Source organism: Pelophylax lessonae (assembly GCF_965119305.1).
Source record: "Pelophylax lessonae genome assembly, chromosome: 1".
Classification (NCBI taxonomy): Eukaryota; Metazoa; Chordata; class Amphibia; order Anura; family Ranidae; genus Pelophylax; species Pelophylax lessonae.
Window position 1 is genome coordinate 744,001,052 of NC_138768.1, and position 14,945 is coordinate 744,015,996.

The window sequence follows — 14,945 nt, forward strand, 5'->3', positions numbered from 1 at the left end:
GTCAAATTGCATGTCAAATCAATGTGAAAGGGAGCTAATACTGTGTTTGTTCATCAATTTAAACATACTGACATACACTGAACAATTTAAATTAGTTTCGCTATACATTGTGAATTCATGCCAACTGCCCATTTTTCAGGTACACAACCAGCTTTTAAAGATCAAGTCCAACAAAGAATATTTCATTTTAAGAAGGATATTAGTGGAGTTTAAGACAGCAAGATCTGGGTAAAATTAATGAGATGACAGACTTTCGGCTTACTTTTATATTCCCAATCAAGAATTCCTCTGCTGTAAAGATCGGGTTCCGATGCCAAACACTTCGACAAGTGTTCTGTGCTCTGTAGCAGGCCAGATGCTGGTGAAATCCTAAGAAGTGTGGAAGCATGCTGGGACCCACACTTTGTAGCTGAGGATCTCTGGATTGGAACAATAAGCCAGGTTTAACATTTAAAATACTCTTCTATTTTTTTCAGGACACCATGAAATTTAGCAAATATAACCTCTACCTGTGGCTTTTCTTTCTCTGTGAATTGAGAGGCCCATGGCCAGTGTGAATATTGCAATGCTTACATCCTTAGGCAGGTGTACACAGTACAGTGTCTGCAGGCCTAAACTGAGACCAATTAAGATCCCTAGAAGTACATTCTGAATCCACAACTGGCAGCTTGGACTTGCATGAGATAGGGGGTGGGTAAGGTTTGTCATCTGTTTCCCCTATGATTAGTTATGTGCAAATCATAGCTGTTTATCTTCAGTGCCAAAACCCATAAACTATGTGGAGCAAATGACCCTGATGATGTCAAATGTGACAAAATGTAGGGCGGAGTGATGTTATGACATCATCACTCAAACCAGAAGTGCATCACTGTGTTCCTAGGGTCGTGATTTTGATATGACACTTTTATTACAGATCTTATGTGAGTCTTTTTAATCTATTTTAATAAAAATGTGTTTAGTGGATTTACACTATTGGGTTTCGGCCCCTTTGTTTTCTCCATTTTGTTTGCAGTAAATTTACTGAACCAGATGTGAGCCCATGAGAAACATTGGGCATACGAGCAACTGAGCCTATTTTATGATAACAAGCGCTTGTTATTTGGGGGGGGGGGGGGGGTCATGGCTCTCTGGTAAGCCTGCATTCTTCTTGCTGAAGCAATGTGGAGGTGGTGTGACCCATACACTGGATGTCCCTATCTCACAAGAATAATGCTTATTTCACAAGATTATTTTTCTGGTGAACTTTTAAGTGGACTGTTTTTCTGCACAGATATTGATTTTCCTTTATATATGTATGTGCATGTTTTAGGATACTAAATTTAATATACAATATCTCATAAAAGTGAGTACACTTGACACTTTCGCTACAATGTAGAGTAGTGAGTGTACAGCTTGTATAACAGTGTAAATTTTCTGTCCCCTCAAAATAACTTAACACACAGCCATTAATGTCTAAACCGCTGGCAACAAAAGTGAGTACACCCCTAAGTGAAAATGTCCAAGTTGGGCCCAAAGTGACAACATTTTGTGTGGCCACCATTATTTTCCAGCACTGCCTCTTGGGCATGGAGTTCAACAGAGCTTCACAGGTTGCCACTGGAGTCCTCTTCCACTCCTCCATGACGACATCATGGAGCTGGTGGATGTTAGAGACCTTGCGCTCCATTACCTTCTGTTTGAGGATGCCCCACAGATGCTTAATAGGCATTAGGTCTGGAGACATGCTTGGCTAGTCCATCACCTTTACCCTCAGCTTCTTTAGCAAGGCATTGGTCATCTTGGAAGTGTGTTTGGGGTTGTTATCATTTTGGAATACTGCCCTGCGGCCCAGTCTCCGAAAGGAGGGGATCATGCTCTGTTTCATTATGTCACAGTAAATGTTGGCATTCTCGGTTCCCTCAATGAACTGGAGCTCCCCAGTGCCGCAAGCACTAATGCAGCCCCAGACCATGACACTCCCACCACCATGCTTGACTGTAGGCAGGACACACTTATCTTTGTACTCCTCACCTGGTTGCCGCCACACACGCTTGACACCGTCTGAACCAAATAAGTTTATCTTGGTCTCATCAGACTACAGGAAATGATTCCAGTAATCCATTTCCTTAGTCTGCTTGTCTTCAGCAAACTGTTTGTGGGCTTTCTTTTGCATCATCTTTAGAAGAGGCTTCCTTCTGAGACGACAGCCATGCAGACCAATTAGATGCAGTGAGCGGCATATGGTCTGAGCACTGACAGGCTGACCCCCCCACTCCTTCGACCTCTGCAGCAATGCGGGCAGCACTCATGTATCTATTTCCCAAAGACAACCTCTGGATATGACGCTGAACTTGTGCACTCAACTTCTTTGGTTGACCATGGTAAGGCCTGTTCTGAGTGGAACCTGTCCTGTTAAACCGCTGTATGGTCTTGGCCACTGTGCTGCAGCTCAGGTTCAGGGTCTTGGCAATCTTCTTAACGCCTAGGCCATCTTTATGTAAAGCAAAAATCATTTTTTTTCGGATCCTCAGATAGTTCTTTGCCATGAGATGCCATGTTTAACTTCTAGTGATCAGTATGAGAGAGTGAGAGTGATAACACCAAATTTAACACACCTGCTGCTCCCCATTCACACCTGAGACCCTGTAACACTAACGAGTCACATGACACCGGGGAGGGAAAATGGCTAATTGGGCCCAATTTGGAAGTTTTTACTTAGGGGTGTACTCACTTTTATTGCTAGCGGTTTAGATATTAATGGCTGTGTGTTGAGTTATTTTGAGGGTACAGCAAATTTACACTGTTATACAAGCTGTACACTCACTACTTTACATTGTAGCAAAGTGTCATTTATTTAGTGTTGTCACATGGAAAGATGAAATAATAATTATTTACAAAAATGTTAGGGGTGTCCTCATTTTTGTGACATACTGTATTTTTGCAAAGTTGCTTCCTGTGCCTAGATATAATAAAAAAGGTATTGTGTTTTAAAAATATATCTTTTAGATGGTATAACATTATGGTTCTGTTCTTTTTTCAGTTAACATTTGAATTCCAATCTGTTGGATTTCTATCCCCCATTTACCTGGTTGTCTCACAGCCAAGAAAGGGGATGCAATTTCTCATTTCTTCTGTAGTTTTCTAAAGGTCATGGGGCAGGAAAATCAATATCAAGTTCAGCGATTTTTTTAGAAGCCAGTGATTTAACCTACCTGCATTCACAAACACTAAAATACCAGATCTGGGTGAGTATGGCCTTTAAAAGGTATTTTTTTCCTTTAGGCATCCCTATTTATTCAGAATTGCACAACTTACTATAGATTAGACAGTCTCCAGGTCTGTATATGTGCAAATATGAAACGCAACAAAGGTCTCTTACAACTATGCCCACAATTTACATGTGAGATGAAATGCATTATGACCATATATACTGAATATAGTATACTGTGCGTTCACACTCCCATTCAAGAGATCTAGAGAACAAAATCCAAATTCTGTCAACTAAGCACTGTAATGTAAACATATCTGATACATATATACAGATTTACATTTAATTAATGCAGTCCTGATGTGGGTTCCTTTGGCAGAGAATATTGCTCTTCACTGTTGACTGTTCCATAGGATATTTCCGTGATCTCTTCTTCTTTCAGTTTTTTATATGAAATATCTGTGTCTTCATCTTCAGATGGCTCAGGTTTATGGAGAACTTCTTTCCTATAGAGTTTGTAGACCAAGACATAAATACCTGCCTCTGCAGCTTGGAATAAAGCGTACAGTAATGGGAACATGTACATACTGCCTATTAGATGAGCAGGGAAGGCCAGCTTTAGGAGGGCCGTGCACAGCTGGACATTCTGACAGCCCGTCTCCAGAGACACAGTTCTTCTACAGTTGGGAGGCAGTTTGAATAAAGTGGCTAAGCCATATCCCATGGCATAGCCTATCAAAGGCATAATCACTGCCACGATATACACAGCAGGTGGAATTGTAGCCAGTAGTTCCGGGCCCAACATGGCTCCAGTGAGGATGAACAGAAGGAGCAGAGTAACCAGCAGAGACCACAGAGAAACCTAAACAAAAAAGAAATAAGAACATAGCTGTAGCTGCAATTGATTAACTTATATCCTCAAGCAGCTATGTGTAAAAGTGTATCACTCCTTTGCTATACGTCAGGTTTACCACTCTATTAACAATATGGCAGAAGTGTAGGGCTGCACTTGGTTTTTACATGGAGCCTTAAAGTAGAACTATAGGCAAAACTTTTTTTTTTTTTCATTTTTGACAGAGCTAGGGAGGGTTATAACACCTGTCACATTTTTTTTTCGTCATCTTTGCCCCATTGCGGAGATTTTCCTTCACTTCCTGTCCCATAGCCAAACAGGTAGTGGGAGCAAACCTGCAAATTAAGGGAATTTCTTGGGGACCCCTAGGTCACCAGAATTATTGTCCCCATTGGAAGATTTCCCCTCTATTACTTTTCTGGGGACAACCGAAAATTTGGGATTTTCTTTTACATTCACTTTTGATAATAACAGTAACTAGGACAAATAGAGGGGGTTAATCTCCCTAACAGGGGCACAGACACCAGTAAAAAAACAGGTGTCCTAATCCCTCTCCACTATCGAGAAAAAAAAAAAAGCCTTTGCCTTTAGTTATACTTTAAACTTAACTCTACCACCTTAATATGCTGAGATTTGCATATATCCCAAAGGGGTTCTAAATTCAGAAGGTTTTTTTCCTTAATATCTTCTCTGCATTAAGGTAAACAATCTTCCAATGTCTATGCCCCCCCCAAACACTTACCTGACATCACTCTCAAACCAGTACTGTCCCTACCAGGAGCCCCGCTCTGCTCTCCTCTTGCATTCACTGACTTTACTGAGAGCATTGGCTTCCACTGCTGTCAGTCAAATCCTATGAGCGGTGGGGGTGGACTTGAAAGCGCTCCCACACGAGTGCCACCATAGCAAGCGGCTTTCTATGGGGGCACTCAGAGAAGAGGAGGAGTGGACAGCGTTGGTGGGGGAGACCCCATCTGAGGAGGTTCAGGGCTGCTCTGTGCAACACCATTGTACAAGTAAGTGTAACATGTTTGCTTTTTTAAAGATCTCTGGGTCTACTGATCGTTTGTCTTGTAGTTTTCACTGAAGGTAAGCTCTGATTATTAATTTTTTTAACATATGTTCAGTTTACATTTTCTAGGATTATGACTGGTTTACTGTAATGGATAATCTCTTTAAGACCTACCTTACTGATAAACCTCTGCATACATTGATGAATCATTTCTTTATCTAACTGTTGTGCTCTAATATGATTTTAATATGCACATACACACACAATCATCTGAAATGGTAAAAGTTGTCACTATCACATGATCATTTGTCTCTGTGTGTGGGTACCTATGTAATGCCATACAAGAGAGCATTTACATAAGCAAAATGTCCTTGGAGAGTTTTATAATCACCACGAGGCCTTCCACTTGTAGGCAGGGCCTAATTTAGATACCTTGCTCAGTAGTTATCACTCTCCAACAGTAAATAATGCGCCAGTATCTTTTATATAATTTTTTAACAATTTTGGCACAGATACAGTATATGTACAGCGATGCAGTTTAGTACAGTCTCATTATTAACCAGATCACCAAAGGACAGCTTTAGTTAGTAGGGTAGCTTTCCTTAATGGAATATATTTAGGATAATTTTTCATCACTGTCTTCGTGTCTCTGTACCATGTTCTAACAGACTACTTTTCTCCCTGAATGCACTGTACGGCATTACTAAGGGGACAAATTTCCTTCCCATAGCGGCATGAAGCCACATACAGGTGGGAAGGCTTAAAGTGGTTCCATGCATGAAGGTAAAATACCTTCTGTGTGCAGCAGCCATCCAGTCCCCAATACCTACCTGAGCCAGATCGCAATCCAGTAATGTGTTCCAAAGCCTCGATCACAGCCAGTGAACCAATGAGGAGAGAGAGTGGGGCGGGGCTTAGTTACGGCTCTTTATGTGACAGGACACCCAGAGCAGTGACTCAGGAACGAACATACTTGGGTGGCCTCATAGCAAGCTGCTTGCACTGGGGGCACTCGGCTGGAGGGAGGGGCCAGGAGCACCGACGGGAGACCCAAGAAGAGGAGGATCGGGGCTGCTCTGTGCAAAACCACTGCACAGACTAGGTAGGTATAACATGTTTGTTATTTGTAAAAAAAAAAATATATATATATATATATATATATATATATATATTGCCTTCAATATCACTTTACTGTGCCTGCCTACATGGAGAAGACTGCAGTAGACTTCAGCTAGCCAATCAAGAGTTTTTAGGTGGGTAACAGGTGATAACATGGCTCTTGTAGTTGATAGAAGGCACAGAGTGTTGAAGGTGGCTCAGTGAGCAGTTACTACTTTCTCTTGTGCTTGAGTCTGTTTCAACTAACATATAGGCCTTTCATTTGTCGTCAGGGGGCCTTAGGGCACCATGCAAGTACCAGCTGACCCTTGGGTGTTTTGTGAGATCCAACACCTCTGAAAGAAGGGACAGATGATACTTAGATGATAAAACACAAAATTGCCGCGCTAAGGATATCAGACAAAATAAATAAAATTCTATAGCAGGAAAAGCAGCCACACTAATCTGGAACAATACAGATCATAAAAATATAAAACAGCATCTGTGGCGCTAAACCTTAAAATACAGTCCCAAATGAATGAGAAAAGGAACAGCAGTCCATAAAGGTGCATCCCAAACTTGTAAAAGGATGAGGCAGCTTCTGAACCGAAATCCCACCACCGGACAGCACACCAATCACCACTCCTTACCAACTGAAATGGATCCCCAAAACAGAGATCTCACAAGCCCCTCTAAATGCGAACCAGAGAACCAGACGATCCCGCTCTCCAATCTCAGATAGGTAGACTTGGCAGATGATATATGTAAAAAAGAGCAGGAACACTAACATAGCGTAGACTGCTATTTATTGAAAATTGCACACGAGTGGGTAACACTTACAAGATCAAATGAAATACATTGCATCTCTCTGAATGGTGTGTAGTCCTCCCTGGACGTTCACTGGGCTGTCAATGCATGGATAACCATGGGGGACGAAACGTACGTCGGGTGGCGCTCGAGGTGACGCTCACCATAGCGTGGAGGAGACACGGCGGCCATTGTTATGGTTATCCATGCATTGACAGCCCAGTGAACATCCAGGGAGGACTACACACCATTCAGAGAGATGCGATGTATTTCATTTGATCTTGTAAGTGTTACCCACTCGTGTGCAATTTTCAATAAATAGCAGTCTACGCTATGTTAGTGTTCCTGCTCTTTTTTACATATATCATCTGCCAAGTCTACCTATCTGAGATTGGAGAGCGGGATCGTCTGGTTCTCTGGTTCGCATTTAGAGGGGCTTGTGAGATCTCTGTTTTGGGGATCCATTTCAGTTGGTAAGGAGTGGTGATTGGTGTGCTGTCCGGTGGTGGGATTTCGGTTCAGAAGCTGCCTCATCCTTTTACAAGTTTGGGATGCACCTTTATGGACTGCTGATACTTAGATGATAGCAAAGACATTTTAGCCTGCTCTACTCCACTGCAAAATAATGGCCAATTTTGCAGCACTTGTGTGTCACTTATGTAGCACTAGTCCCTTGGGAGCTGCTGGTTACAGGTTCCCCTGGGTTACCCATAGCAGCAACATGACAGTATAGCATCTTTAAAGTGCTTGGCTCAGTCAAGAAACAGTCTAGGGGTTTTGTTTTTTTGTAGATTTATTTGAGAACTTGGATAGAAGAAGGGAAGAGTGGGATACTCCAATTTGAATGAACTATGCACAATTTTCTGGGACGTCTAGATATAGCTGAGTGCGGCAAGGCCACTGCTTCACCTTGTCGCTAGCACTGAAAAAGAATTTAATGAACTTGTATTTCTCTGTGAATTGCTCTTCAGGGCCCAATTAGGCACCCCCTCTGTCCCTATTCTTCAGGGTTCTACACGGCACCACCTTTACCATAACTCTATTTGTGTGAGCTGGCCCCCTGATCCTCTGACTTCGCTGGAGTAGTCCCCCTTCCTGGGCAGACACTTTGGTAAGTCCCTTAGTACTCACAGACACTGTTTTTCCCCGAGAGACTCTGCCAGCAGCTCCACCATCAGCTTCACTGGATCCTCTGCAGCTCAGTTCCACACTTGGTTCACAAGGCCGACTGCCAAAGACCACCTTCCTCTTACACAGCAGGAGAGACAGCCGTCTGCCTCCTCCTGGGACTCTGCTTTCTGCCAAAAGACACCCTGTCACATGTCTCATCGGCTTTTAATAGCAATCCCAGGATGCATTGCAAGAATGCCCTCCCACTGGGACTCCCACAAAAGCCAATGTTTCACTGGCTGGGTTTCCTCCACTGTCCAACAAGCTCCCTCATCGGATACAGTGGGGACACTCCCTCAGACCCAGTGAATTACACCTGTAAACATGTGACAGGCAACCTAACAGATCAGGCTCTCCTGATAAGCAGAAGGAGCGATAGATGCTTTTACCTAGCACCTACCTAGGAGGGTGCTACACTTAAGTTGCTCATTATAAAAAACCCCATGTAAGTGAATGGAGTTCATGGGGTACTAATCAAAAAGAAAGAGGAGGATCCTAAGAGGGAGATGAGGGCTTGCATCTCATTGCAGCCAGGAACTAAAAGCCAGCTCATAACACATGTTATTAGTGAGTGTGTTATGTGTATCTTCTGTCCTGTCAGAATACCGCTACCCATCAGAAAATGTAACGGAAGTGATGTTCTGAGCAAAACAATGCGTACTGCGCATTCGCCATGCATTCCAACATGGCCGCTATGTGTTTCAATAGGTTTCCTAATCTGACAGAACACGAAGGCAGCAGCGGAAATCTTCTTACACCCAGGCAAGTCTTCAATTTCACACTTATTATATCAATAAACTCACCTTATATACTGAAATACAGTATTACATTTTTATTATTAAATTATTATTAGTATTATAGTAAATACAGTAACAAGCCTGCAGGCAGAAGGTGGTGACGGTCTTTATGATACACCCCGCACTGCTCAGCGCCAAACTGATTATGTAGTGAAAAAGACTATTTCATTCAGTGAAATAGTCTATTTCAGTATATCTGTAAGGTAAGTTAACTGCTAAAATAAGTGTGCAATTGGAGAATTGTTTGGGTGTAGAAACATGTCCGCTGCCGCCTTTGTGTTCTGTCAGATTAGGAAACCTACTGAAGTGTATAGCGGCCATGTTGGAATGCATAGCGTATGCACAATAAGCAATTTGGATCGCAAAGTCACTTCCGTTGCATTTTCTGATGGGTAGCAGTATTCTGATAGAACATCTTCTAATGAGAGAATGCTCTGTGATATAAACATTGGCGCTCATGACACCAGAAACGGAAGAGTAGTGGCAACACCAAAAATTGATTTTATCATTCTTGAGTTACAGTGCCCTATACAAGGATCAGAAATGGTATTCTGAGTAAATTGCAATTTACTGTTCAGATATTTATAGCTGCACTGTATAATGTGCATGCTAAATCATTACTCATACATGTGTCTCTTTTACGTCTGGAATCTATAAATCAGGGCTTTTGTGTTCTTCATTGACAGGGAGGGGATCTGCTGTACTCCACTAAACAAAAGCACACCCCCCCGGCTAGAAATAAATGGAGATTGATGGAACCATCAGCCTGCGGAACAAAGAATGACTCTGCAGAGATCATTTTTCAAATAGGAAGATTCGGGAAATAACTGTTTGTATCCTTGTGAATGCTCATAGGCTATATAACAAAGAACTCCGGTATGAGACTGGGATCCAAAAAGCTTGGTAGGGTATGATGGGTAAGACATATTTAACCTAATCGAAATTCTAGCTTCCCAACTTTGCCCGTAGCATTTCTAATGGGCTTGAAACTCATATGTCAATAAAACAGAATGCTCTTCTGTTCTCTAATGTGGACAAGTAATGAAGGAATATGCGCTCTATACTATAGATATCTTGAATCCATAAAAGTAGCATTGGTCATCAGGTCTCCACTAAAGCCAAGTACAAGCTATTCATTTTTTTTTTCTGTTCAACTCAGCTGGTTGAACGAAAAAAAAAAAAAACTGTCAGCTCTGGTCGGAGCCACTGTACTAACTATGCAAGGTTAGTTCAGCGATCTCCCCCTGCTGAGCTGTTGTGTTCTGACGGGGGGACGGCCCCCATGTCAGAACACTCCGATCAGTGCTCTCTGCCATTAGCTGAGAGCGCTGATCGGGGGTGTCGGTCAGATGCTGGTTTTCCACTGTGCACGTCCAACAGAAGCCAGCTGTTCATCAGACAGAACTAGCAAATGTCTCCCGACATTCTGCCCATGTGTACGGGGATTAAGTCTTGCCGCCCTCCTCAGACAGGAGTGGTCCATGTGCACATCATTACAGAAGAAACAAAAAGTGGGTCCATCAGCTTAGTGCATTATCCGACACACAATTTATTCAACGAATAAAAAGTGGATGATTGTACTCACATTTGAAACAGTAGGAAAGTCTCTTTACATATACAGTATACTGGGAGAGTCACAGCCAGAACCACTGTTTATCCCCCCCAAGTAGGCTTATGATGACACCACAAAGGCCTGCAGACGCTGATGCATTTCAAGGGTGTTCCCTCTTCCTCAGAGCTGGGCTCTGCTCAATGCTGCATAGAAGGAGAAAAGTGGGGATTTCAAATCTCCAGAACTCTGGACTGGCTGCGTGGGGACTGACAGCTTAGCATCCCCAAAGGTAAGTTCAGTGAGGATTGGGAAGGATGTACAGTGTTTGTTCACCTCACATTATTTTGTAAAGGTGAACTAACACTTTAAGGGCAACATTAAAAATACAAAGTTTCTTCAAACTTGCCTGGGAGATACCCTTATCACTTAAAAATTATATTCCGATAAGCCCCTGGTCTGCAGACCCCCATAACCATTGGGCCAGGGTTATGGTGAAGAGGCCCTTGGTTTTAATTAAATGGGGACAGGGTGCTTTGCCAGGGGAATCCTTCCTGACAAGGAACCCACCTTGTTGAGGGCATGTGATCTGCTAAGGTTCATGGGGGTATTTTTTTTCAAATTTCAAAGTGAACACTTCAAAAATATTTTTAAGACATTGAGAATCTTCATATGATAAATAAATTATTTTTTTTTTTTACTTTATTTTTATTTGCATATAAAATCTCAATATACAGAGTTCCACCAATTTGGTTTAGATTCACAAGTTACATAATTAAATTATGCATCAAAAAGGCACACAAAAGAAATACATATACATTTTTCCCTTCCCACCCTCCCCCTGCCTCCCAGAATTCCTCCCCTACTTGCCAGCCGTTTCGCTCTAGGATGCCTCCCCATAGTAGATATGCTAATTATTTATCTCAATATATTTAGTTGATTTTTTAAATTCTTTCCATTTCCCCCATTTTCTTATCATATTTCTTGGAATCTCCTCTTGTGTATTACATATGTATTCCATATTATATTTATTATTTATCTTTTTACACCATTCCTTTATTTTCGGACTCTCCTTTTCTCTCCATTTTTTTGGTATGGTTCCTTTTGCTGTATTCAGCATTGTTGGGACCAGAGTCGTTTTATATTTCTTTAAAGGTATTGTTGTTTTGTGAAATAGGCATGCCCATGGATCGTCCGGCACTTTTATTTCGGTGATGTCTTCAATCAGTTGTCTTACCTCTAGCCAAAAATCTCTTATTTTGGGACAGTCCCAAAATAAGTGATAAATTGTACCTATGTTGCCGCAGTCCCGCCAGCATTTATCTGTCTTGCCTGGTTGGTATTTATTTATCACTTCTGGGGTGATGTACCACCTGTATAGACATTTGTAGTTTAATTCTGTAGTACTGACATCTATGGCTGTGGATCCCGCCATCCCCAGTACCATCTCTAGCTCCTGTCCTTGCAAGTGTATTCCTATTTCTTTCTCCCATTTCCCTATATATGGAGGTTTCTCTGTACTGTGCCATTCCGTCAGCATTTTGTAAATCTGAGACACTCCATGCCTTTGCTTGAGAGAGTAGCTCAGTTTCTCGATATTGTTGAGATTTTTTTCCGACCTAATCGGCTGTGGTAATGAGCTGACAAAATGTTTCAGCTGGAGATATCTCCAATTATCTATTTTTATATTATTATTTTCTTGTTTTAATTTCTGAAGTGTTTTTATGTGCCCTTTGTGTAAAATATCTTTTAATTGAGTGTTCCCTATCCAATTTCCCCCCTGTTCTTCCTCCCCGGGTGGAAAATATTTAGTGCCATTTAATGCTATCATTGGTGAGTTATATTCCCATTTCAGTTGCTTATTTATTCCATCCCATATTTTATAAACTACTTTTGTCAATTCATGTGCTCCCTGTGTTTCCCTATATTTTGGTGGAATCCAAATTGTTTTGTGTAACTGGTTATTATTTTGTGTACATTCTATCTCTACCCATCTTTTTTCTCTCCTTTCTATTTTTGTCCAGTCCACCATTCGTGTAATAATTACCGCCTTATAATACCTCTCTATGTCTGGGGTGGCTAATCCTCCCTGTGCTTTGCTTCTTGTCAGGATCTTGTACTGTACTCTGGGTTTTTTCCACTGCCATATATACTTTGTCAGTAGATTTCTAATTACCCTAAAAAAATTTGCGGGGATGTTTATTGGCAATAAAGAGAAGGTATATAAGATTTTTGGCAAAATAAACATCTTAACGACATTGTTTCTTCCAATCCATGAGATTTGACCATTTGATTTATTTCTTATTTCTGTTTTTATTTCGTTCAATAACGGTATATAATTAGCTTGATATAATTTTTCAGTATGAGGAGTTAAATATATCCCTAGGTATTTTAATTTTTCTTTTGTCCACGTATATGGGAAGTGTGTTTTTATACTTTGTTCTTCCTGAGTATTTAACCTTATGTTGAGAATCTCTGATTTTATTGGATTTATTTTAAAGTTTGACAACTTTCCATAATCTTTTAGCTCCTTTTGAATATTTGGGAGAGTGATCCTTGGATTTGTGACAATGAAAAGCAGGTCGTCAGCGTATGCTGCGACTTTGTGTTCTTCTTGATTTACCTTCACTCCTTTTATGTCTACATTTTGTCTAATTTTTGCCAGTAATGGTTCCAGGGTTAACACAAACAATAGGGGTGACAGGGGGCACCCCTGTCTTGTCCCATTACTCATTCCAAATTTCTCTGATAAGCTTCCGTTTATTTTTATTTTTGCTGTGGGGTTGTTATATAATGCTTCTATCCATTGCCTCATTCTTAGCCCAATCCCTAAACTTTTTATGGTTTCTTTCATGAAGTCCCAGTCGACCCTATCAAAAGCCTTTTCGGCATCAATTGATAATAGGATGGAGGGGACTTCATGTTTTGTTGTTTTTTGTAAAAGTAGCAAGGTGCGTATAACATTATCCTTACCTTCTCGACCTGGAACGAATCCAGTCTGGTCCGGATGGATCCACATTTTTAATAAATCTTTTAATCTCGTTGCCAAAATTTTCGCAAATAATTTTGTATCTGTATTTAACAACGCGATTGGCCTATAACTAGAGCATAGGGTTTGATCTTTCCCTTCTTTCGGTATAACCGTTATATATGCCATTAGAGATTCTTCTCTTAGTTCTTCCTTCCCTATTTTATTCAGATATTCTAGCATTTTTGGTATTAATATTTCTTTAAATCTTTTATAATACTTTATTGTGTATCCATCTGGACCTGGACTCCTTCCATTTTGGGTGGTTTTTAATGCTTCTCTTATTTCACTTTCAGTAATTGGCGCTTCAAGAAGTTCCAATTTATCTTCTGGGATCTTGGGCAGGTTTGCTTCCTCAATATATTTTTGGATATTAATTATTCTTTCCTGCCTTGTTTTTGAGGTTTCTTTCTTCCGGACGTTATATAGCGTACTATAGAAGGCATGGAACGCTTTAGCTATTTCTGTAGTTGGATTTACTGTTTCATTTTTACTGTTTTTAATTTTTTCTATATAATTTTTTGATTTTTTCTTCCTCAGTAGTCTTGCTAGGGATTTCCCTGGTTTATTTCCAAAGTTGTATCTGTATCTAGCTATCTTATTGAAGTGATTTCTGGATTCTTCTTCCAATAGATCTTTTAAATCGTCTCTTTTAATTATAAGGTTTTCCTCTGTTTCTTTTTTAAATTCTTTTTTATGTTTTTGTTCTAGATCATTTATTTCTCTTATGAGTGTATTGATTTGATTGGACCTCTCTTTCTTTTTTTTTGAGGCACTGGCTATTAATATCCCTCTGATATACGCTTTGTGTGCTTCCCAGAGTGTGGCGGATGATATTTCTGGCGTATCATTCTCTTGAAAGAATAGCTCTAGTTCTTTTTCTAATCTGTTTCCTATTTCTTCATCTAGAATTAGTTCTTCATTTAACCTCCATGTTCCCATACTTTTGTGGTGTGTCGGTGTCTTGATTGTTAGGGTTAGGGGGGCATGGTCTGACAGTGTGATTGTGCCTATTTCTGTAGTTTCTACAAATTCCAACAGGCGGTGGTCAATAAAAAAGTAATCCAGTCTTGAGTACATCGAGTGTATTGAGGAGTAGTAAGTATAGTCTCTTTTTTTTGGATGTTGAACCCTCCATGCATCTACTAATTGGCTCTGATGTAACTTTACCCTTATTTTCCTCAGTTTTTGGTCTCCTAACGTCCTTACTCCCGATGTACTATCGACATTTGGATCTAAACAAAAATTTATATCTCCTGCCATTATCAGGTAGCCTTTTTTAAAGCTCTCTAGATCATACAGGATTCTCCCCAGATATTCACTTGGTTTTTTATTTGGGTTATAAATATTGGCCAATGTCAGCTCCATCCCCCTTATTTGTCCCTTAAGAAAAATGTATCGACCGTTCGGGTCTATTTTCATTTCTTCTAAGGAGAATTCTGTA

The 14,945-nt window shown here is 40.7% G+C and overlaps 1 protein-coding gene across 1 annotated transcript in view; it reads right to left on the reverse strand.

The window, feature by feature from the left end:
- Positions 1–3,168: 3,168 nt before the first annotated feature.
- The window catches only part of SLC10A4 (solute carrier family 10 member 4), a 40,537-nt gene continuing 28,760 nt past the window's right edge, over positions 3,169–14,945 (reverse strand). The window contains exon 3 of the mRNA XM_082262391.1: positions 3,169–4,049. Coding sequence (XP_082118517.1) covers positions 3,534–4,049 — 516 coding nt within the window. The 3' untranslated portion in view covers positions 3,169–3,533. The remainder of the gene's footprint in view (positions 4,050–14,945) is intronic.